Source organism: Sylvia atricapilla, chromosome 7 (genome assembly GCF_009819655.1).
Source record: "Sylvia atricapilla isolate bSylAtr1 chromosome 7, bSylAtr1.pri, whole genome shotgun sequence".
NCBI lineage: Eukaryota > Metazoa > Chordata > Aves > Passeriformes > Sylviidae > Sylvia > Sylvia atricapilla.
Window position 1 is genome coordinate 24,335,036 of NC_089146.1, and position 23,522 is coordinate 24,358,557.

General features: G+C 36.1%; 1 protein-coding gene across 2 annotated transcripts in view; it reads left to right on the forward strand.

The window, feature by feature from the left end:
- MAP3K2 (mitogen-activated protein kinase kinase kinase 2) overlaps positions 1-23,522 on the forward strand; it is a 50,803-nt gene that overhangs the window by 19,481 nt on the left and 7,800 nt on the right. The window contains exons 4-16 of one of the 2 annotated variants that reach the window (XM_066323015.1): positions 1,305-1,345; positions 3,805-3,904; positions 5,773-5,886; positions 6,485-6,584; positions 7,486-7,616; positions 9,676-9,755; positions 11,661-11,728; positions 14,707-14,802; positions 17,348-17,554; positions 18,293-18,441; positions 20,284-20,415; positions 21,583-21,712; positions 22,633-22,810. In XM_066323015.1, coding sequence (XP_066179112.1) covers positions 1,305-1,345; positions 3,805-3,904; positions 5,773-5,886; positions 6,485-6,584; positions 7,486-7,616; positions 9,676-9,755; positions 11,661-11,728; positions 14,707-14,802; positions 17,348-17,554; positions 18,293-18,441; positions 20,284-20,415; positions 21,583-21,712; positions 22,633-22,810 — 1,526 coding nt within the window. The remainder of the gene's footprint in view (positions 1-1,304; positions 1,346-3,804; positions 3,905-5,772; positions 5,887-6,484; positions 6,585-7,485; positions 7,617-9,675; positions 9,756-11,660; positions 11,729-14,706; positions 14,803-17,347; positions 17,555-18,292; positions 18,442-20,283; positions 20,416-21,582; positions 21,713-22,632; positions 22,811-23,522) is intronic. The other variant, XM_066323016.1, reaches the window with a different exon arrangement.

Below are 23,522 nucleotides of genomic sequence, written 5' to 3' on the forward strand. Positions count from 1 at the left end.
TAGTAGATTACCCAGTTGTCACCTATATGACACCAAAGAACGTCAGTACAGCAGCAGAAGTATGCTTAAATTCTTTTCGCTGCATCTTTGGCCTCAATTTCTTGTTCATGTGCAGGAAATAAAGAGTTCTTTCCAGCTGCGGGTTTTTTCCATAGATACTGAACACAGAGAGAAAAGTAGTAAATACTTAGTTGATAGGTTTGAACTACTATATGGAGAGATTAGGAGAGGATGTAGACTTCTACCCAAATTGAGTTAACTGCGTGTTTATTTGATTTGATCCTTAATTTATGGTTCAATAACTTCAGTTTGTGCTTATTTTAACCTTATAAAAATCAAAATATGCAGATATATTTGGCTCTTAAACTGTCAAAATCAAATGTCAACGTAATTTTCATTCTGTGCTTTAAAAGTTGTGGGAGTTCAGTGTGTAACACCGTGGTGCTTTCCTACTGTCATGAAACTTACATCTAAGCTGTGACTTTAGATGTTGTGGTAACATGCACGTATTGTCTAATCCATGTTTAGAAAGTTATGAAAAATGTTTATCACGGTTTCAATTTGTGGATTTTGAAAATAATAATTTGAAAATCAATTCTTTTGGAAGATGAAACACTGTTACTTAGATAAATTTTGGGGTTGAATGCATTTATGTGGGGATTTTTTGTGTTGAATGTGCATGTGTTTTTTCCTTCAATAGTTTCTCATACCATTTGATTCTTAAAATTATGATCTTGCAAAGCAGTGTTATTTCCATGTAACTGCAAATATATAGAGAGGTGGTTATTGGGACGTGTATTGCATGACTGCTGGCTTAATTACATGCATGGGTTTCTGTGGTAATGCTTATGAAACATGATATGTTTCCTAGGCCTGGAACACTCAGCTGCGAAGTGTACTTACAAACACATTATTGGTAGCTAAATCTATCTGCCTATTCAGGATAGAGAATTCTTGGATAACCAGTTCCACATTAAATTTGAAGTCATAAATATGTTATATATAATATTAACATGTATTGATAGAAAATAATATGGTTATTTACAGAGGCATTCACTGTACTTCAGAATAAGTTTGTATTTTAACAATGCAGATTTTTTTAAATAATTTTTGGTTTTTAACTCTTTAAGCCTCTATCATGTACCTCAGCAGAAATAGCTTGTTAAAATACTTGATATATTGAAAAGGACAGAAAATTACTATGGAATTTAGTTCTAGTGTAGGAGTATTGAATGGGAGTTCATGAGCTTCATCAAAAGAGGTAATAACATGCTTACAGTGGTTCCTTTACTCTTTTCTTACAGAACGATGTTAGAGTCAAATTTGAACATCGAGGTGAAAAAAGGTGAGGAAAAACAGTCTTGTCTGTTTGTTTATAAAATTTTGTTGTGATCCTGTCATAAAGTTTCCAATTAGCAGTTTGAAATGTTTCAGATCGCTAAGGTTTTTTTTTTCTTTGAGGTTAAATTTAATTCTTATATGAACACAATTTAAAGAGAATTAATGGTTTAAAGTGTGGGTTTAAAACACCTAGATATCATCCTGTAACTATGTTCAGTGTACTGTCCTTCATTGGTTACTCTTCAGATAGATGTTTGTAGCCTTGAATATTACTTGAGGTCGTTGAAATAGACTTAAAGTTTGAATAGACCAGAAAATAATTCTTTGTCCTTCAGTGTGTAGGTAATAAATGTGGGATAATTTATTAATACCCAGAGGAAGAGGTTGGATTGTGCTTCGGGGGTGCCAGTCTGTCAAGTGTAAGAGAAAAATTATTAGGCTCAGATTGTTTTCATTTAATCAGTTAAATTTTATTTACATTTTGTTTGTGAGAGGTGGATGATGCACCTGCTGAAAGTATACTAACATCTGTCTCTATATAATCTCTTCTCTGGTGGCTGCTCAAAAGCTTTTACAGAATTTGATGTGTAATTCCATGCAGAACTGGTTTGTTGACAATTCATTTTGCCTGTCACTTCCTGAAGGTGTGAAATTTCATTCTATCTATAGAGGAATTATTATAGAATAAGATCTTTGAAAGTACTTACAGAAAAACAAGTAATATCTTAGGCATGCTGTTTCTCAAGAGAAATAGTAAATTCTTTAAGTAAAATTATCTTCAATAATCTATACTGGTTCTGGGCGGTCTTTAGTGTGATGTGCAACAGTTGAGTGCATCAATGCTGGCTATAGTATGTACCCTCTCTTCACATGTAGCAGTGAAAAAACAGTGTTCCCTAGGTACCAGCATTCTTCAGCTTCTTCCCGTCACCTCTCTGAACATCACATGTAAAAGTGCATCAATAATGGTTGAGTTTTCTAAGTAATTTGGAGGATATAAGTATTTTTGAAAGTTTTGAGAATTGAGGTCTCATCTACCTAATAATTTCTTGTGAAGTAAGAGGAAGTATGCACTTAAAACAGAGGAATGTTTACTTGCTGCCAGTCTGCACAAATGGTGTGTTTTGCAGTTCATCGTATTTCACTTTCACAGAACACTAAGTTAACCCATTCAGTATTAATATAAGCATCAAGTCAGTGCTTGGAAAGATACCTTTCCCAAGTTTTTATGCTCATGGGCCTCACTCTATTATGAAAAGCCTACTTGCCATGGGGTACTGGGCAGCCTAGGCTCATTGCTCACTTCTGTTTGGCTGAGCATGTAGCTCTAGTGAGCGAGTAAAGAAATCATGCAGGAAAGAAAAGTTATGCAATGGCTTTCTCACTAGTTTTTAAAAAAGGGAAGTGAGAAAGAGAAGTGATTCCAGATTTGATTTCAGTGGTGAATATGGCACTTTGTTCCAAGGAGCATGTAGTGAGATGGGTACAGTTGCAGGCTTGCTGCCCAAATTGTTAGTTACAGTGAGAATTGGTGTTAGTTGATTTTTTTGGGCGTTGATTTGTTTGGTTTTTTAGGGTATTTTTAAAAAAGATTTTTTAAAAGTAATTTTTAATTGGAAGCAGCCTGGTTTCTAGCCTCATTTCAGTGAGAAAATTGTCCCCCAAATCACTATACTACTGACTGAACTACTGATGAAAGGAACAGGTAACTTATCTACTTCACAAAATTTGAGTGCTCTTTCTTTTTTACATGTGAATTAAATGTATCTTAATAGCTTAGTCACTATTAAAGGCTCCTTTTTGTTTAATGGCGTTGTATGCTCAAAATGGTTTTCTACAGTAAAAGGTTAGTTATTGGCAGTTTGGATTAATTGGTTTGTTGGGACATTGAGTTAAATCTAAGCTGTTGACCTACAACTGCACCATTCTTACAGGAGCACATTTGAAGCACAGTTAGTGATGGACTGGGCAGTTTGAGTGTGTAGTTCATTGTGGTAAACATGGTGGCATTAGTACCTTCCTCAGGTAAGATAGCCTTTCAGATTTCCAAAAAATCAGACTACAGGAGTAATTCCTTTCTGATGCCTATGTTTGTCATTGTCCTATGGTACTCCATTGTTATAATACTAACTAAACTCCATTTAGTTTTCTAAAGTGGAAAAATGTAGACGTTTCTAAGAACTTCCCTCTGAAATGGAGGCTTGCAAAGCATTAAGCAAGCAAAATACTTGCAGTGAAATCTAATTCTATATCTTATTATCCCTTTTAGATTTTTCACTGCTTTTCTTTCTTCTCAAAAGAAAGTCTCAAAATAGGGAGGACAGAGAATAAAGTGTAGTCTCCTATGGTCTTTTTAGTAATAAATTTAGTTCTGAGATAGTTCTGACATAGTTCTTAAGTAATGAGTTGCCAGATTTTCAGAGGAATGGATGGAAATTCTTTATAACTTAAATTGTGTTTCAGGATCCTGCAATTACCAAGGCCTGTTAAACTTGAAGATCTTGCAGCCAAAGCTAAAGTTGCTTTTGGACAGACTATGGATTTACATTACAGCAATAATGAGGTAATATTCTGTGTCCTCTAATTTCTTACCTTTGACATTGATAATTTTAAGGCTGAAATTTGCTCTTGTAAGGAGTCAGAGCCACTTCTGTCACCAAACTTACTCCTGTGACAAAACCCCAGATTTCTAATGTGTGTATGTGTGTTTCTCAAACATGGAGTCTGTCCAAATTAAGATAGGCAGGAAATGCATGAAATGTTTCATGAGTAGTATAATATTGATGCCTACTATTGATGTAGTATTATAATGATGCCTCCAACTTGTTGAGGAATGGATAAATTGTCTTCCTGATCTGCCACAGTCCTGTTTCGTAACCTTGGGAAATTCTTTACCTCTTTGAACTTTGTCAGTTTGTAAATTTGAAATAGCATTTGTCCTTTTTTGTAGATAATTTTCTTAAGGATTAATCTTGTTTGGTAATTGGTAGAATGCTGCATTTAGATAATACATAGATTGGAGAACTAGGCTTAACTGTTGCTCCTCTAAAGTGTCTGGTTCCTGCAGATTTCTTGGTAACAGGGCCAGCACTGTCAAGCCACTTATGCCTGATCAATATTACTTCTGGCTTTCCTTTAGAGTAGGGATGGAATTATTAATAGCAAACATATTACAGATGCAGGATCCATTCTTAGAGGTTACATCTGGCTTTTGCATTGAGTCAGCAAAGCGAGTGAAGGCTTATTTATCTGCGTGGTTAAGCACAATGTAACTGCTGTATCTACTCTGCATCCTTGCAGAAGAAAATGCCAGTGATTGCTGTTTGTTGGTTACTCAACTACATTACTAGGTACTTCTGTGAAACCAGTCCTCATAATTAAGAATTCCAACAGAAGGTTTTTGGAGGTTAGGAAGGTGAGGTGAAATGGCCCTTCATAATGCTTTAGCCTCAGCTCCTTCCCTAGTAGATATTTTGGCATTTGAGTAGGTTTTTTTGCCTCTTGCCTTCTGCACTAGTTGGCAAATCATCCCATCACCTTTCAGAAATGCAATGGTAATAATGTGTCACTAGTATTAAAAGTGCAATTTAACAAATAAGCATACTCTTCATTTTGTCAAGATCTTCCTCCCCAGTGCCATCTCTTTTTGCATAAAAAGTACTGTATTGTATGAGTGGTGTTGTATTTAAGCATCATTGGCTGAGTAGAATAGATTTAAAATAGTAGAATAGAGTTATTCTACAAGTACAACAGATTTAAAAATCTGTATTCTGTTATTCCTTTGTTACAAGCAGAAGCTATAACTTACACTCCTGAGCCTAATTTTAATTGTTGGAGCCTAATTTTAATTGTTGTAGAATTCAGATCTCAGCTGCACATTAGTGGTATAGTTTTCTGTTCTAAAGATATGTGTATGCCAAGTTAATTCTAGTCAATTAGATCCAAGTAAGATTCTAGTGAGGACTAAAGTTGTTGCACATGAATCACATCTTCCTTAACAAATGCTGTTTTTCAGTGGAGAAATTCAGTTAGTGAGACGAATTTAAACAAGTTTATTTGTAATACTCGAGACAGAAAAATCTACTTTATACTTTATGAAATAGGACTTTTGTTTATCTTACAGACTTGTGTTAATTTAGGCATTGACCCAATTGTACCTATTTTTCTGAAACTTTTGGATATTTAAGTTCTATATATGCAAAATGGTTGCTTCTTGTGAAGATTTGTTCCACTTAGTAGAGGAATCTGAAGGAAGAGTTAAGGTTGAACTCCAGAATTTTTAATACTTACTTATGGGGTCATTTAATAAGGTTTATTTTCAAGTTGTTTGCTATGAAAGGAAAGATTCTTTTTGTTTTTCTGCACTTGAAGGCCTCATTTCTTTCTTGTGCCCTATTCAAAACTTTTTTTCCCCTGCCCCTTCTTTTGTAGCTTGTAATTCCATTAACCACCCAGGATGACCTGGACAAAGCTGTTGAACTACTTGACCGTAGTGTACATATGAAGAGTCTCAAGATACTGCTTGTAATACATGGAAATACACAGGTATGAGTAGACATGCTAAATGTCTTTTTCCTCAGTTTTCGTAATGAAGTATAATTTGTATATTTTCTTAAAGATGGTGTTTTCTCAATTGAATACTGATTGCTCCTTCATTTCACTTTAAGCATCCAGTAGCATTTTCTACTGACTCGGGTTTAGCTCTTTACTAGATACTGTTCCTGTCTTTTTGTTTGCCTACCCTACAGTGGTAGAAAGGTGAGCCTATGTATGAAAAAAGCATCCAGGATTTAAGTAATGGTAGTTATTTGAAACTGTTCTTTAAGTCATGTGTGGGAAGTTCAGTATTTGTTGTAGCAAAGACTAGTGGTCTATAGACTAAATGGTGAGATATTTTGGTATTATCTAGCAAATCTTGGCATTGATATTCATAGGATTTATGTACTGGTACATATTGAAAATGAATTGTAAATACTACGAATGAGCTACTAAAATAGATGAATTGTGATGTAAATTGACAAGCTGCTTGTTTGTCTGCTTAAAAAATGGAATGTACTGCAGGAAGCTGGTAAAGTTTACAAAGTATTTCATTGTCAGGAATGTAAAACAGTAACTGCAGGTTGTACTACTTATGCATTTTCAGTCACCCAGTGTAAATAACGTCGAACCCTTGCCCTCACTGGAAGATTTAGATAATACAGTGTTTGGTGTGACAGACAGGAAAAGGCGACTGTCTGTAATAGGTAAGCTGCACATTTCAACAGCTTTAATTTTAAAAATGTCTTTTGTAGTATTCTCTTCATGAAAACTTTGCTCTTAACATGGACTGTCTCTTCTACTCATCAATGACTACTATAGAATTTTAGCTTGAGGGAGTAGATTTTGAATATTAAGACAATAGTGTTTTAAATATATATAATACAGAAATCGTCAAAAAAAACCCCACAATTAAATAAGTATATGTAGAGTTATTTTAAGGTAACCTAAAAAGTTGATGTTAGTACTCCCCTTCATTTTCTGATATGGGAACAAGCTACTGAAAAATGTGCTTATAGAGCATATGTTTCCTTGCTCAGTTTATGACCTCCATTTTTTTTACCGTGTGAGCATTTGGTTAAGATACTGATTTTGGGATTGATAAAACCTTTTTGCTTATTTATGTTTTAAAGCAGGGTGATGTTAACTTCCAAATTTAATTATGAGACTAGAGAGCTTAATGAATACTTTTCCAGACAATTTAATTAAATTATTATGCATTTATTATGAATATATGTATTTATATTCTTACAGACTTAATATTCAAGGAAGAAAAACTGAAATTCTCAAAGAGTTGGAAAGCTACATGGGTAGAAGCGTTCGGATTTTGATTTTGTTCAAGAGAAGGAATTTGCCTATCTAGATGTGTGGGCAAATTATATTTCTGTTCCTGTATAATGAAAATTCCCTTTAATGTCATTGAGGCAACTCTGCCCCAAATTTTTTGTAACTTCTGGATTGCAGATCTTAAGTCTTTCATTGCACAGGCATTTAGGGGATTCCTAAAGCAAGAAGTGATCCAGGCAGGCTCAGTGCCTGTGAAGCATTTGACTAAAGCTTGAATTCTGGGTTATAAGAGAGACTCTGACCGGCCCTTTCTTTCAAAAGGTTCTAATACTCGTGATAGGAGTTCCCCTCCCCCAGGATACATTCCAGATGAGCTGCATCAGGTGGCTCGAAATGGGTCCTTCACCAGTATCAACAGTGAGGGTGAATTCATTCCAGAAAGTATGGATCAGGTACGTCTGTGATTATTGAAACTGAAGTTTTTCTTAAGTTTATTTATGAAATACTGCTGTTCAAAAAGAATATGGAATTATTAGGAAGAGCAGCAAAAAACTGGTGATAACTCTATTGGTGATGTAAGGTTGAAATAATTGTGCTGCTTAGTCTTGCAGAACCTGGTTGGTTTTATTTCCTCTGTCTCTTCATTTTTTTAAATATGCTGTTACAGGGAGGACGATAATATCCTTAATTGCCACAATATAGTGTGATATAGTGATAAATACAAGTAACAGCAGAGATGCCTACATTAGAAAGCACAAGCCTCTTTATTTTACTGAGAATGATATGTAAGCAAGACCAGTTTTGCAACTTTTCCAGATAATTAAAAGGAGATTTTAAGAAAGAGTTGGATCTGTCAGAATTATTTGGACTCAATTGATACTTGAGAGTTGGACTCAATGATCCTTGTGGATTCTTTCCAGCTCAGAATATTCTGTGATTCTGTGCAGTAGATACTGTGTTGAGGTAGAGGCAAGGGGATGGCAGTAGGCCTGGCATAAATAAGCTCTGAAAGACTTCCCAAATTCACTCTTTGGTGTGTAAAGATCACAAATGTATGTTATTTTTTCTTCTAACTCACCTGCATTAGTGTAAGATATCAGCATACTTAGCAAAAATAAAAACCCTACTTTCTGAGTATAAAAAATTGCCCTTCAAAACAGCAGGAAAGGAAGCAGGAATGTAACTGCTCACAGAATTGGCAATGGAAAAAGAGATGTTTCAAGGAGGAAAGAAAAATAATGCTGCATACACAAATCAGTTCAAGTTGTTGTTGACATTGGCAGTATATTTACAAATGGCAAGAGGCAATGGTTTTTATGAGCTGACTAAATGAGAGACAGATGATAAAATAAAGGCAAAGGGATAGTGCAGTTTATTGCACAATTTTAATGACTGAGCTGAGAATAGAGACTGAATCTCCTACTTTCCAGACCAGGGCTATTCATTATCATAGCCATGTGGTCAGATCCAGCCCGAGTCTGGATTCATTCCCGTGAAATAGTTACTTTTGGTGTGGGCAAAGTAATTTCTGGTCACTGACTGGTCAGACAGACAGATGATCCCTTAAGCCTGGGATGTCCATTCACTCGTAAGTATTCCAGAAATATATAACCTGTCATCTATGCACTGCTGTGTAAGCTGTCAGCAGGTTTAAATTGATGAATTTTACTTTCATAAGAAGCCAGGTTAGTTCTGCCTAAGCAGCCTCAAGAGCCAGTTTGGGGTGGTGGGCTCACAAATTCTGTTTTCTCCTGTCTACGTTGCCACATCACCTTGACAAGTGTTGGCCATGCTGCCTTTATGTGTCACAGCCTGCCCAGCAAAGACAAGAAGGGAATTTGAGAGTGGAGGGTTTTGCTCTGCTCTGCTGTTGATCTGCCTGAGCACAGCTAGTTCCACTCTGATCCCACACTTTTCTTTGAGAGACAAGAGGTGGGATAAAACCCGTGTGCTGCCAGTTGGGCCATAGTGCATTGGGTTAGAGAGATAATCAGTATGGTTCAGCATGAGACAAGATGAATTAAAAATGCTGAACCTGTGGTAAATGTTGTCCTCCCCAATGCAGAGTTCATTTAAGTGTTGGGGTTTGCAGAGTGCAAACTCAGTTTCTGGACACTATTTCTTTAATAAATCCTTGATTCGTGTATGACAAAGTGTTTGCCCAGGACCTTTAAAATTCAGCTCAGACCATAAAAATTGGAGGGATAACTGCTTCATTTACAGCAAACGACTGGTATCCAACTCATAGAAAATAATAGATGTCATACAATATACCAAAACAAACTTCATTTTAGGAAGGAACTCATTTTAATGCAGCTTTCCACTCAGTTTTTACCAGTTCTTATCTGATTTGGATTTGTTTCCTGTTAGCTGTTGTTTGCTGTTTTATAGCAAAACCCTTAGCTATTTAGAAAAAAAACAAAAAACAAAAAACAAAACAAAAAAAACAAACCAAACCAAAAAAAAAACCAACTTGAACTTGTTGATCTTCTTCTGTTTGTTATTTATTAGATGCTGGATCCATTGTCTTTGAGCAGTCCTGAAAACTCTGGCTCAGGAAGCTGTCCCTCGCTTGACAGCCCGTTAGATGGGTAAAAATTATTTACATTAATTAATTATCTTTATTAGATTGCATAATGTCTCAGTTGTAAAATACAGCTCCTCTTGAGTGACAGTACTTCTTCCAGAAATTCCCTTGTAAGATCTGGAATGTTTATAAAAACTTATTGAAACTTAATTGCTTACTAATACATGGAAAATACTGTAGCGCTTTTTTTTTTTTTTTTTTTTTAAGGATTTGTATTTAAACCACAAAAATTTAGATTTAAGATCCTAAAAACATATACTGAAGGTTGTTACTAAGTGTTGCTAGGTCTTTCATATATGTGGTATATATTCCTGGCAGTGAGCCACTCCAATAAATTTCCAGTTCTTAGGCACTGCCATATGAAGTAGGCTTTCCTTTGCCAAAGCAGGGGCTACCCAATTCAGGAAGGAGGGTAGAGTCATTTACAGGCTTCAACAGGCAATCCCATCCTTTCCTTTGCAGTTACTGTCTGTTCCTCTCCCCTTGTTCCTGTTGCAAACTTTCAACCTTTTTTTCTTTGTTAAAGCCTACCAGTCAGCAAGAGACGGTGTGTGCTGTGGGGTGTCTTTTTGGATTGACCTCTGAGGAGACTCTTGTGTTTTGAGGGGGTCACTGTCCACCAGCCAAGTCAAGTAGAACATATTCCTGTTTGGTTTATGGTGGTCAGGCAAATAACCTTGGGTTTAATGTGGAGATTTGCTCTTTGTTTGTTACAAACGGTGAAAGAAATAAAACTGCTAAATAAATATTTTATTTAATTGGCAGAAAGGTGAACAGTTGGAGGTCACTGCCTGTGGCAGTTAATCAGAGCTGTATTATTCAGTAGTACTATTTCATTTCAGAGTATGTGGTTCAAGGACACAAATAGTTTTGATCTAATAAATACGGTTTTGAATTTAGTAAGTCTGCACAAGCAGACACAAGCAAGAAGACAATAGACATGAAAGGTATTTTGTGGGTTGAGTGTGGTAGGTTATACATGCACAGTGTTTAATGTAGCTCCATAGAAAAGAAATTTTACCTAAGTGCCAAATTTAAGATTTTTGTGGGATAGGAGTGAGTGGAAGAAGGGGGAACAAAGCAAACTTAATGTAACTCATATTTCTTTTTCAAAACTTCTTTTGGTTGTTTTTATTTACTTAATTTGTCACCTCTACTTAGTTTGTTTTCCTTTTTTTTTTTTTTTTTTTCTCCCTATTTAAATATTTCCTACAAAGATGTAGCTACGTTTTGTGTCTCCATTTAGCTTCTGTTACCCATTAGAGAAATTGTTCCCAGAAAAAGGAGGACACTGTTTTGGTATGTTTATGGAAATAAACTGTTATCGATTGCTCTGACTGGCAATCCCATCCATTCCTTTTGGTGGCTGGGAGTTACATACCAACTGTAGGTAAGAAACAATGTGATTATGTAAGAACCAAAAAATTCTTCATCATTCTGTAACTCAATAAAATCACTCTCTTAATCCTGTGACTTTCTTGGAGAGAAGAGGAAATGCTTATTAAAAGGTTCTACATTTCTTTGGTTAAATTTCCTCAGGAGTTTTTGTAGTCTGTATAACCAATTTGCCAGTCTGTAAACCTTTGTGTTTAGCCATAAAGGTGCTAAACATAACAGTGTTCCTTTGTGGCTGTACTTGTGAAAATTCATGTTTTTTACTAATATCATCGCTAATTAACAGAGTCTGTTGCTTTCTTACCAACATTAAGCTCAATAAGCAAGCTTTGCCCTTGTTACTGATTCTCAACTGTTACAGTTACCTACTAGTATTGAGTTTCAGAATTGAGTTCCACCTTTGTAAACTGGTGCAGCAGCCTGTATAGCAGTGTCTTCTCATCAGTAAGAGGACAGTAAGCGTAAGTCTAGATTAACAGTAGTTTTTAGATTCTGTGTATTTTTACACTTCCAGGGACAACTATCCCAAGTCTCGGATGCCAAGAGCACAGAGCTATCCAGATAACCATCAGGAATTTTCAGGTAGGCAAAAATCACTGGAGACACACTAGCTTCCCAGAAAACTGCTCCTCTTGCAAATAATAGGACTTAGAAGAGATGTTCACATTGGGGAAGTATTGTATTACACAAACAATAAGGTGAAAGAGAGCAAAACAACACCAAATGTACACAGTGAAAGATAGCACGGAAATGCAAGAAATTTCACATTTCTTCCAGATTATTGTGAGTGACACCACTCCTAGTGGGTGTAGTATAATAAAGTAGTATAATATAGCAGTGTATATCTGCCTCTAAAAAGAACAAATGTTGCAGTGCATAAGGACATACAACACTTAGTTGAATTGGGCTGTCATATCTATCTCTAAGTTGGTGTGTAACTGTGGTTAATTTATTTTATTTGGAGGTGGTGTGGTTTAAACCCAGTAGGCAGCTAAGCCCCACACAGCTGCTCACTCACTCCCCCATGTGAGATCAGGGAGAGAATCCAAGGGGAAAAGTAAGAAAACTCATGAGTTAAAATAAAAGCACTTGAATACTACAGCAAAAGCTACACACACAAGCAAAACAAGACCATGAATTCATTCACCACTTCCCATCAGCAGGCAGGTGTTCAGCCATTTCCAGGAAAGCAGGGCTTCATCACTCCTAGTGGTTACCTGGGAAGACAAACGCCATCACTATGAGTGTCCTTCCATCCTCTATCTTTCTCCCAGCTTTTGTTGCATAGCAAAACCTCAAATAGTATGGGATATCCCTTGAGTCAGCTGGGGCCAGCTGTCCCAGCTGTGTTCCTTCCCAGCTTCTTGTGCTTCCCAGCCCACTTTACCAGCTGGCAGGGCAGTATGTGAAGTAAAACAGCTCCTTGATTCTGTGTAAATGTGCTTCAGAAATAACTAAAATATGTTATGAACAGTGTTTTGGCCACAGATCCAAAATATAGCACCATAAGAGCCACTAGGAAGAAAATTAACTCTATCCCAGCCAAAAACAGTACATGGAGCCTTTGTTTTCTTTTGTGTGAAATAATAATCGCTTTGAAGCGCTCACAACTTTTGTAATTGAAAACACTGCAGAGTTAAAGGATGGAGAGCTGTGTGCTGTGCCTATAAATTAATCTCACCACGAATGCTTTTTTTCATACAATACTCTGGGCTTGAGTCCAAGTTGTTGTGCAAGGTTCAGGCTGTGAAGTGCAGTGGGTAACCTTGAAAGTGCTCTGAAGTGTCTTCTCACAGTCATGTTTCACGACAAAATTATGGTGTTGAACAGTAATTAGTTTCCAGTAAATCAAAGGGGTTTTGTTTTTCTTCAGTCTATTACATACATTGAGGCTTTTGTTTTGATTTTGAAGGTTTATCCAGATAAATGTGTGATGGTGAGTTTTTCTTTTTAAAATTTGAGAATGCTTAACAGATTGCACCACTTTTAAATAAAAACAAAAATAAAACTGTGTAAGAAACATTCATGTGGCAGAGATAAGTACCAAGAGTTGGAAATGTCAGAAACTACTTTGCCTTTTGTATAATCCTAATCTAGTTTATTTGTGTTCATTACAGTTACTTTTCTAATAAGATCATCTTACAGTATTTTTTATGGGAATTTGTTGGGTTTTTCCCCCCATAGCATATTCTGGTATGTTAACAGTGGGATAGACAGTAGTCATTAATTCCATATTCAATATTTATTATCATGATTTGATGTGTAACAGAAGCAGAAAAAATGTCCGTCTGGCCTAGATGCTCCTGCCACAACCAGTACTGGGCTTCTACAGAAAGATGTGTCGTGTTCCTTTCTCAGAATATATTCCTAGTCACATATTGCTCAAGGGTTCTGTAAATGTAAGATGTTCTTCTGTGATTTGATAGATTTGCTTTCCTTCCACAAATTTTTCTTGTCTCTATTTCAGTATGTGTAAGCTTTCTCAGCATCAGCTGTAGGTTGCAATGGAAAGTTGTGCAATTTACTGTGTTTTATGAAGAAGTATGTGCTTTGTGACTTTTTTAAGGCTTGTTTTGTTTTCTGTTACAGTTTTTCCTGTGGATTTTTTTGGATTTTTTTTAATGGACATCTTTGCTCCCTTTGAGCTGTTGCTTTTCTAGTATATAGAGGCCTACATTCCTTATGGAGAAGCAGTTTTGTATCTTTGATCATCTCTGTGCTTTTGAATTTTTTCCAGTTCTACTAAATTCTTTAAAATGGAGTAGACCAAAATTTTGTTCAGTGTATTTTACAGCACTTAGTTTTCTTCTCAGCTAATACAAAGAGTACAGGTGCTGCTTTTTTGGAAGTCTATCACACCTTTACGGAAACCTACACTGAATTTCATCTGCAATGTCCAGTCACATAGACTCTTTAAGGGCCTTCTCTATTTATTCTGCTGGTTTTATTTCTCAAAGTGATTTTGTCAATTCACTGTTTTTTGTTCTGTACAGAGAATTCATGGATAATTAAACTGCATGAGTTTTTAGCCCAGATTCCTGTGGACTGTTGACTATTTCCTCCCTTCTTATGTACTTGTCTTCTAACCAATTATTTATGCTTGAGGGACTTTTTCCCTTATCTTATAGTTTTCCTCCTCAATAAATTTTAAAACAGGATCTATTGAATGTGTTTTAGTAATTCAAGCTGTGTTGACTCATTCAACAGCTTTTTGTATTTATACAACTTTAATTTATATTCTTTGGAATAGATTCTTCTCTAGAAAGTATTTTTAAAACTGGAGTAATAAGGCATGCTTTAGTCCTCTAACATTCTTTAAAGCAAGAGCTTGCAAACCACTTGAGCTGTTGAATTCTTGATCCTTTGGGACTTTTGATTGAGGTCCTTTCAGTTCTTGTGAGTTGTGTGATTTTGCTTTATAAATCTCTTTTTGCTCTGATGCTTCAACCTTTCATATCCTCTGATATGTTCACCCATTTTAAGTTTGTATTACCGAAGTGATTAATTTAACATGCTTTTGTCACATTTTAAATTTTGAAATGAATCCTTTTGTTTTCTAGTAGAGTATGATATCCCAATATTTGAAAAATTTGGAAAGGGGGGGACTTATCCCAGAAGATACCATATTTCATATCATCAACAAGACTATAATGATGGTAAGTATGAACACTGCAACAGTTTTAATTATCTGTTTTTCTCATCTGAAAATGTGAATAAGATTGTAAGATCTTGATGAAGTTAAATGAAAATGTTGAAGAAATTGAAAGCTTAAATTCTTTCCCCAAACTCACTTGCTAAACTTCTAATGATTGATAGAACCTCTGAGCAGTTTTATCTCCAATAAAGTAATGGATTACACAATTCCTGACTCATGCACAACTGTAGAAATGTTTGCTATCTTTGGTCACATACAAGTCATTCAGTAGAGATTTTTGACCTTTATGACCCTTTCCTAGCTGAAGTAGGTACCTTAGTTTGTAATGTCATGTTTTGCTTTAAGAAATCCCAAGTATGGTGGAGCTTCTGTTAACAGTTTCTTAGAGTAAAAGAGTAAATAAAACTTAAGAGCAGTGATGAAAACTGAGAATTAGCTGATGGAATAAATTGTTGGAATGCAAGGCAGCACCTGCTAATGTGTCCACAAAACTGGTTTGGACAGTAATACCATTGATATAAATTTAACATGTGTTAAATTTCTAGAGGAAGTAGAGAGGAGCAGCTGAAGGATTTTCCTACTTCAGGGTGTGTCAAGTGCTAGTTGAGACGTGTTAAGAAGAAATGTCTCCCAAGACCAGATGGCTTCACTTGCAGTGTGGAATGAGCACAGCAATAAATGGAATTACATTGCAGGAGTCACAGAAATATCAAACCGAGGCATTGCAAAGTCCAGTCCCTTGCTCTAAGTCAAGATTTAAAGAGGCAAACATCTGTCACACTGACTTTCAAGTAAACTCTAAATTGAGATCAACAGAAGACATACACTCTTTGTTACCAACTTCCAAGATAGCTTATTTTATAACTCAACTTTCTCTGTCTCCCAAAACATTTTTCCTGCAAATGAAAATAGTAGCTAGTTACTCTATTTTAACACAGTGAAGAATTGGTCATTGCCCTTATATATCACTAGATCACACACATACCTGTTTTCTTACCTTAATTTTCTTCTCCTGCCCAAGCTGAGGCTTTTCTCATAGCCCTTTATTTATAATATAGGATATAAGCAGAACTTGGTATGTAGCAATCACATTAATATATTGCAGAATGACCCTACTTTCTGGTCACCATTCTGACTGCTCTTCAGTCTTTGGTTACATTTCCTATATCATTTTCTTCATGACTTCAGTCCAACCAATTGCTTTACACTTTGTTGTTTCTGCATTAGATTTCTCTTGAAGTATGTATATTGTACTTGCTTACTGAATTTCATTTTGTTGATTTTTGAGTCATCTCTAACTTCCAATACCGCTGTGAATTTTAGTTTTTATCTTTAAATGGACTTTGAGCCACACTTAACATGATGTCATCTGTAATATTTCAGTGTGTTAAGTTCCATCGTATGTACATCATGAGTTAAAATAGTGGATGGAAGTGGACTGAAGATAAACTGCTGGAGATGTCCACTTAAATTATCTTCCCCTTTGATGAGAAATCACTGGTAACTGCTCTGAATCTGTCTTGAATATAATTTGCTGGTCTAATATTAAGCTGGTCTGCAATACTTCACAAGTTGGCTTGTGAGAATGTCCAATTGAAGTGGGAAAATTGGATTAGCTACATAAGACAAACCAATTATGACCAGTTTATCACATTTTTATCTTCTCAATGGGGAATAAAACTGCTTAATAACTTGTTTGCGTACCTTTCTTGGAATTTAAATTGTCCAGACTAGTACATAATCTGAGTCTACTATTTCAAAGATATTTTATCTGCTTTGTTTAGTCCTCTGGGAACACCTCCTCCAGAGTAATACCTAATGAATCAGAGAATCCTTCAGTTATTGCTGAGTTCTGTAGAATGAAACTTAATCAAGAGATGCTATCCTAAACATAGTTGTGTTATCTAACTAGATTAGCATAAATTGTATTACTCGTCTGGTTGTAATTACATTAACATGTTCAGGATGAATGCTCTGGGTTTTTATTCTGATGCCATAGCCATCCTCAAATTTTGCATTGCTTGTGTTTTGGTTTCTAAAATACTTTTGTGATCTTCCTTTTGATTCCATGTGTCAGTCTTTCTCTGCATTCAATTCTTTCTAGTTTACAGAAGGAAGAGGCTGGCTTGGGTGCTACAGGATTGTAAATGTGTATTTTGTTCTCCTAAAAATCAGAAATTTGGTATTTGCACATTAATGGAGCAATAAAAGCAGAAGCAGGGCATTTTCCTTTCTCATCTTACAGGTCTCCATGTTTTTTCAGCATGTTGATTATATTTCAGAAGAGTTCCAGAATTTGGTCCTAATTTTCATCTCTTAAACATAGGTTTTTGATCCTGTCTAATCCTTATATACATCTGTGATGAATGTTTGTTTTCTTCTAGGTGGAAAGTTAAACTAGTAAATTTCATGATGATTATGTCCTGTCCTCCTCTATGGCAGATTTTAAAGAGCTGATGTAGAATTCATCAAGTATTTGCATGAACAGCTCGCATTGCAGTCTCTTTTTGTACTGTAACATTTGTCTTCTGTGTTTATCTTTGAAGGTCGTAAAACTTTTCCAAGAGCCAGGAGGACTCAGGGGAACAGCTTCCGATCACCGGTTAGTTTCAGTCCCACTGATCACTCGCTGAGCACCAGCAGTGGGAGCAGTGTCTTTACGCCAGAGTATGAAGATAACCGAATGAGGAGGAGGGGCAGTGACATAGACAATCCTACCTTGTCAGTCATGGACATCAGCCCACCCAGCCGCTGTAAGTTTGGGCATTTTGTGATCCCTGCTATAAAACTATTGCTTTTCAAGTCTGTCATGTGAAAACCTATCATGTGTCATCCAAACACGTGCCATTAAATAACATGGTTTTATTTCTCTAACAGGCAAAGGTCAAGACTATGCTCGTCAGTATTTTCATTTGCTTACTATTTACATTTGCTTACTTCACTTAGACTTTCAATTGGAATTTACATCTGTGATAAACAAAACATTGGAAATGTGATTTCTTGACTATTTAAGACCTGAGAAGGGTTTTGTAGGTTGCAGAGACTATTTATTTTTGCAGATGTTGGTCATGTTTTCAGTTAAACTGTACCTTTTTAGTGTTACTGCTTCATACTTGTGGTAGAAATTCAGGAGCAAATATCCTTTGTGATGACTTCAGTAGCTCATACCTTGTAATTGTGCCTGTATTTTTTAAAAGGAAGTTGTTTGTTTAACATGGTTTTTCCATTTTCCGGATTAGCTATTGCTAGTTGTTTTAAGTATGTCTAGTTCTACCACAACTTGTTTTGTAAATAAATTTTTAGTAGCTCATGTTTTCCATCTTACAGGGAGTTTCATTGATCATTGTAATTTAAATGGTGAGGTTTAGGACGCACAGTCTCTGTTGTTGAAAAAGTAGTCTTTTAAAAAATTATTTTCTGTGTATTCCAGTTTTTCTCGATCAGCTGAATAACAGGCTCATTTGAAAACCAAAACATACTTATATTTTCAGCACCACGAGCTCCAACTAACTGGAGACTTGGTAAACTGCTGGGTCAAGGTGCGTTTGGCAGAGTATATCTGTGTTACGATGCTGATACTGGAAGAGAACTGGCTGTTAAACAAGTTCAGTTTGATCCTGACAGTCCAGAAACCAGCAAGGTAAGTGATTGCTAAGAGAGACCTTAGAAAAAGCTTCTGCTGAAGTGGTGTGTTCTAGACCAGACTCATACTCCTTTCCTTGAACAAGATGAACATGTTTTGATCATGTTTTAATCCATGTTGTGTTAGGAAAACCATGTCCTTGTTAGGAATTCTGTTTTGTTAGTACCATAGATAATGAATCTGCTTACTTAATTTTAATATTACATCACATTTTTTAATTTTCAGACAGATCTTTATGATGTGAAGATGCATAATTTGATTTGGTGCAGTCTCGGTCTCTAAAATTAAACAATCTATTATGAAGTGTATCTATCTATTAGATAATTAGTTATACTAACAGGAATTGGAAGAAGTTACTTTTATAAGCAGAAAAGGCTGTACTAGTATAAATGTTTCTGAAAACAAATTCCTGAAAACAAATTGGTTTTGGCTATGAAGACAGTTTGAGATTCTTACCTGTTTTTTCATCTTTTTGAGGGGTATTTCTGTGTTTGGGGTTGGGTTTTTTTTGTTTGTTTTGTTTCTTTTAAACTTTGTGCATCAAGACCAGCTGCTGTTGCACACTGTGTTTCTCCCTAAAGAACACAAGTTTCCTTGTTAGTTTATTCTCATTCTAATATTAAACCTGTCCATCTTTAAATGCTCGATGCTGAAGGAGATAAACAATTTTAAAGTAGCACCAATACACTGTTTCTTCTTTTCCCAAACCATACTTACTGCTTTTTACAGGATGGGAAGAGAATTATTACTTTCCCTACATTATGACTGCGTTCTGCACTGTGGGGAGCAGGGCTGTGGAAACAATTGGTGTAAGCATGATTGCAGAACTGAGTGGCTGCCAGTTATAGTTGCTGCTATTAGTGGTGTAGGATCAAAGAAAAAGTCAAGAATCATTGGTGCTGTAGATTCCTAGTGTAGTTGTTGTTGCTATGCTACTTCTTTTAAGAAGTGTAACAGAACAACTTGTTATGTTTTGCAAATGTTAGAATATGCCAGTATCTCTCCTGAAGCAACAGTTTCGTGAGCTCACTTGTCATAGCATTTTGTAGTACTATGTGCCTCTGTGTGTAAAAAAATCTATTTTCTTTCTAGTCTCAGAAGTGTGAGGGTATCCATAATAGGCTATGACAGATAAAAATTCAGGTTTTGATGAAAAACTTGTAGGTGAAATTTGGAATCTAGTCAAGTTTGACTTTGTGGGTTATATTTTTCCAGCATCTAATTTTACAGTCCATTTTAAAATATCTTGCTTCCTGTTTGCAAAATTTGTAGTATTTTGGATGGCTCTGGAGAAAGCACCAGCTGTTAGTGTGTTTTCCTTTGTTGTGTTTCATTATTACATTATCAAGTAGTACTCAAAGGCATTTTTCAAGTATAGTCTATCATCCTGGAAAAGTTAAGAATTAATGCTAATTATTCCACTACAAAGATTAAAATGGGAGGGGCATTTCTGTGTTTTGTTAGTTTTTTTTTTACCCAAGTGGAGGCTTATGACATGTTGCATAATGATCACTGACCTCATGCACATATTGGTATCTGCTGTGCTCTGAAGCAAACGTAACTTCCAAGAGAAGAGAAGCAAGGAAAAACCAGCAAAATCATCTCAAAAATAATGTATAGAAAAGACATAATTTTTGTTGGTTTTAATTACCTCAATTTAACGTTGCTATTTTCTTGTTATAAAATGCAAAAACTTTACATTACATGTAGAAATATTTTGTTACTTAGTTTGCGTAACACTTCAATATGTACATACTCCTCTGCTTGAAAAAATTCAGATCCAAAATCCTTGTTTTACTACATCAAGCATGGTAAATCTGCCTTGTTTTGTCCTTTCAGGAAGTAAATGCACTTGAGTGTGAGATACAGTTGCTGAAAAATCTGCTGCATGAAAGAATTGTTCAGTATTATGGCTTCTTGAGAGATCCACCTGAAAGGACACTCTCAATATTCATGGAGTACATGCCTGGGGTAAGCAAGAGAGAGCTCTTCCTCTTCAGCCATCGATTGTGTGCAGTGTGATGAGCACCCAAGCATTCAGCTTTGCATAAGTGCACACAGAGATTTAGAATTGTCCAAGTTAAAAACACTGAAGATGGGTACTGATGAGTGCTTGCAGCCTGCCATCTTCTCCATTGCTTGCTTGGGTTTTCAGAATTACAACTGGTTCATACAAAAGCTCTTTGTGTTTGGTTTTGGCCTAAGTGGTGCCTGACAATGTCTTTGAAAAGACAATATTATCCTTAGTAAACTCCTAAATCTCCCTGAGTTTTATTGCTTTGTTTTGCCATGCTTCAAGTATTTCTGGAAAACAAAAAGTAGCTGAGATGGGAATGGGAATAAGTGCATACAGAAGGTGATCTTAGTGCTTGCTTCTTGTGTGGCACCTAGTATATGCTGAACTGCTGTTCTTCTGCTTTGTTAGGACATATTATAAGGTCAGAAAACTGTAAATTTTCATTTTTCTCACCAAATAGGGTCAGCAGAGCTAAATAAAATGTGCTTCTATAAAAACAGTATTTCTGAATAGTTACAGCAGTCTACTTGCTATGAGATTCCAGAGGGGGAGAGCAGTGTCTGGGCATTGTTTTCTTGGTTGTGGTAGGTTTTTTGTTTGCTTTTTTTTTTTTTTTTTTTTTTTTTTTTTTTTGAGGTCTGGGCCATGTTTTGTGGGATGACTTGAATTTTTCTGAGATTTGGAGGGCACTGTGACAGAACTAATCTAGCAGTTTGTAACTCGGTGTGGCAAAGACAGGTTATACAGAAATAGTTGGAAAAAAACCAAGAAATTTTGATTTAATCCTATTTTAAGCTAAGATTTGCTTGCCTCATTTTTTTTTACCTAAAGCACCACCATATAGCACATGGTGATTTTTTCTTGACAATGTTTTTTTCTGAGTATAAGCTAACACAAAGGGTATGTGTTATGTCCATCCTGAATATCACCTCTTACCCATCAAAAAGTTTGAGGGTGCTGTTCTCATTCTGTGCATTGGACTGGAACTATGCAGCTGCTTGTGAGTTTTAAGGTTAAATCAAGAAGAATTGTTATTTTAATTGTCCACATTTCAGGCATAAAAATAATTGAATTTCAGTTGAATTCTAGAAGTGTTAGTGCTTTATACTCCTGTGCCATAGGGTTCCATCAAAGACCAATTGAAATCGTATGGAGCACTCACAGAGAATGTGACTCGTAAATACACACGGCAGATTTTGGAAGGAGTTCACTATTTGCACAGTAATATGATTGTCCATCGAGATATCAAAGGTAATGATAATTCCGTGCACACTTCAGTGCTCTTTATTACTGATCCTTTTCCAATCTTATGTGAAGCACTAAAATGCAATTAAGTTTGAAATACCAAAATACTGACTTGAAAATCACTGTGATTCCTTTCCATCTTTCAGTCTGGTCGGTGTTGTAACCTGGGGAGGGAAAAATAAGCAACTTTGGGATGTTCTAGCTGAGTTCTGGCAATATTTTTTTAGTCTCCATCTGGATGAATTCCTCAATAAGGATGAATTTCTTTCTATACAAGGAGTGACCAGCAGAGGTGACTTGCCTGATCAGACTTCTTCCATTTTACTGCTAGGAATCCTGGTGAAGCATTTACTTTTTGCAGATAGGTACAGGTGACTTGCAAGTGTTGCATAAGCAAGGTGTGAATATGTTGGAGGATGGCGATGTGCAGAATAGCTGTGTTGAACACAATGCTGTTGTATTTTTACCGTTTTTCTGTTGCTTTGTATCAACAGTGTTTTGTTCCAAAGCTGGTTAAGATATCACAGTCCATTTGTACATCTTGTGCAGATAATGGTTTTGAATAAATCTGTAACATAGTTTGAGGTTTTGCTTTAAAATAGTACGGAGACATTTTCAGTTGTGTGGAAACCCCTTTCCTGTTTCTTTTAATGTCTCATGTATGACATATTCCTAATTTTGTCAGGAGAGCTTTACAAAGAGACTGCCCCTTCCTGGAAAAGGCCTGGGATGCAAACCAGTGTGTGTAATTCATTGTTTTCTGAGCTCCAGAATAGAGTAGTAGGAATGAGCAGAGTGTCAATTGTCTGGCTAGAAATCCTAGGTTGACATTGAATTGTATCACTGAATCCAAACTTATGTTACTGTTTCCCACACCAAAACCTTGAGTCTTTCATTAAGGTAATGCTGTGTTCCCTTCCTTCCAGGAGCAAATATTCTGCGGGATTCAGCAGGCAATGTGAAGCTCGGTGACTTTGGTGCCAGCAAAAGACTGCAGACTATCTGTCTCTCTGGTACGGGAATGAAGTCTGTCACAGGAACTCCCTACTGGATGAGTCCTGAGGTTATTAGTGGAGAAGGGTACGGCAGAAAAGCGGATATCTGGTATGTTAAAAAAACCCTTCTCTATTGAAAAGTGTCATTTCATTTTCAGCAGAGAGTAGGGGTTTGTTATCTGAAGCTGCACTGTTTCACCCTGGGATTTAAGCTGGAGAAGGTAGCAAATGTGAGCATTGACAGTCATATTTGGAGTCTTAACACTGAAATTTAATTTTTCATGTGGCAATTTCTCAGCACAACACTTTAGAGATTATAAGAGAATCCTTTCAACTGACCTTGCTGAAGTTAGGATTACCAAACTGTTTGTTCTGGAGAGGTACTGACTGAAAACACTACATGAAGCTTTGAAACATCAGTTCAGTCAATGTCTTGTAGTGAAACTTCAACACTGAATTACCTTTGACGCAAAGTAGAAAATAAAATTCTACTCCTCTAAAAGTTGAACACTTAGGAGTGAATTTGCCAGATTTAAAAGGGAATACAAAAAATAATTTGATTGAAGTTGTTATTAAATACTTAAGAACTAAAAGGGAAAGGTAATTTTCAAACATGGTTAGTGAAACATTGTATGTGCCACATTCTAACATGGCTCCAGCCCAGTGGACAGATGACTTTGGCAATGAGACCCGTTTTGCGCTGCAGCTGATCTGTGAATATGCAATAATGGGCAGGCAGCAGCAGACAGGCAGGAGTAGTAACATGATGTTGAAAAAGGAACTACATTATATCCAAGCAATATCAATACTTTTAACTTCAG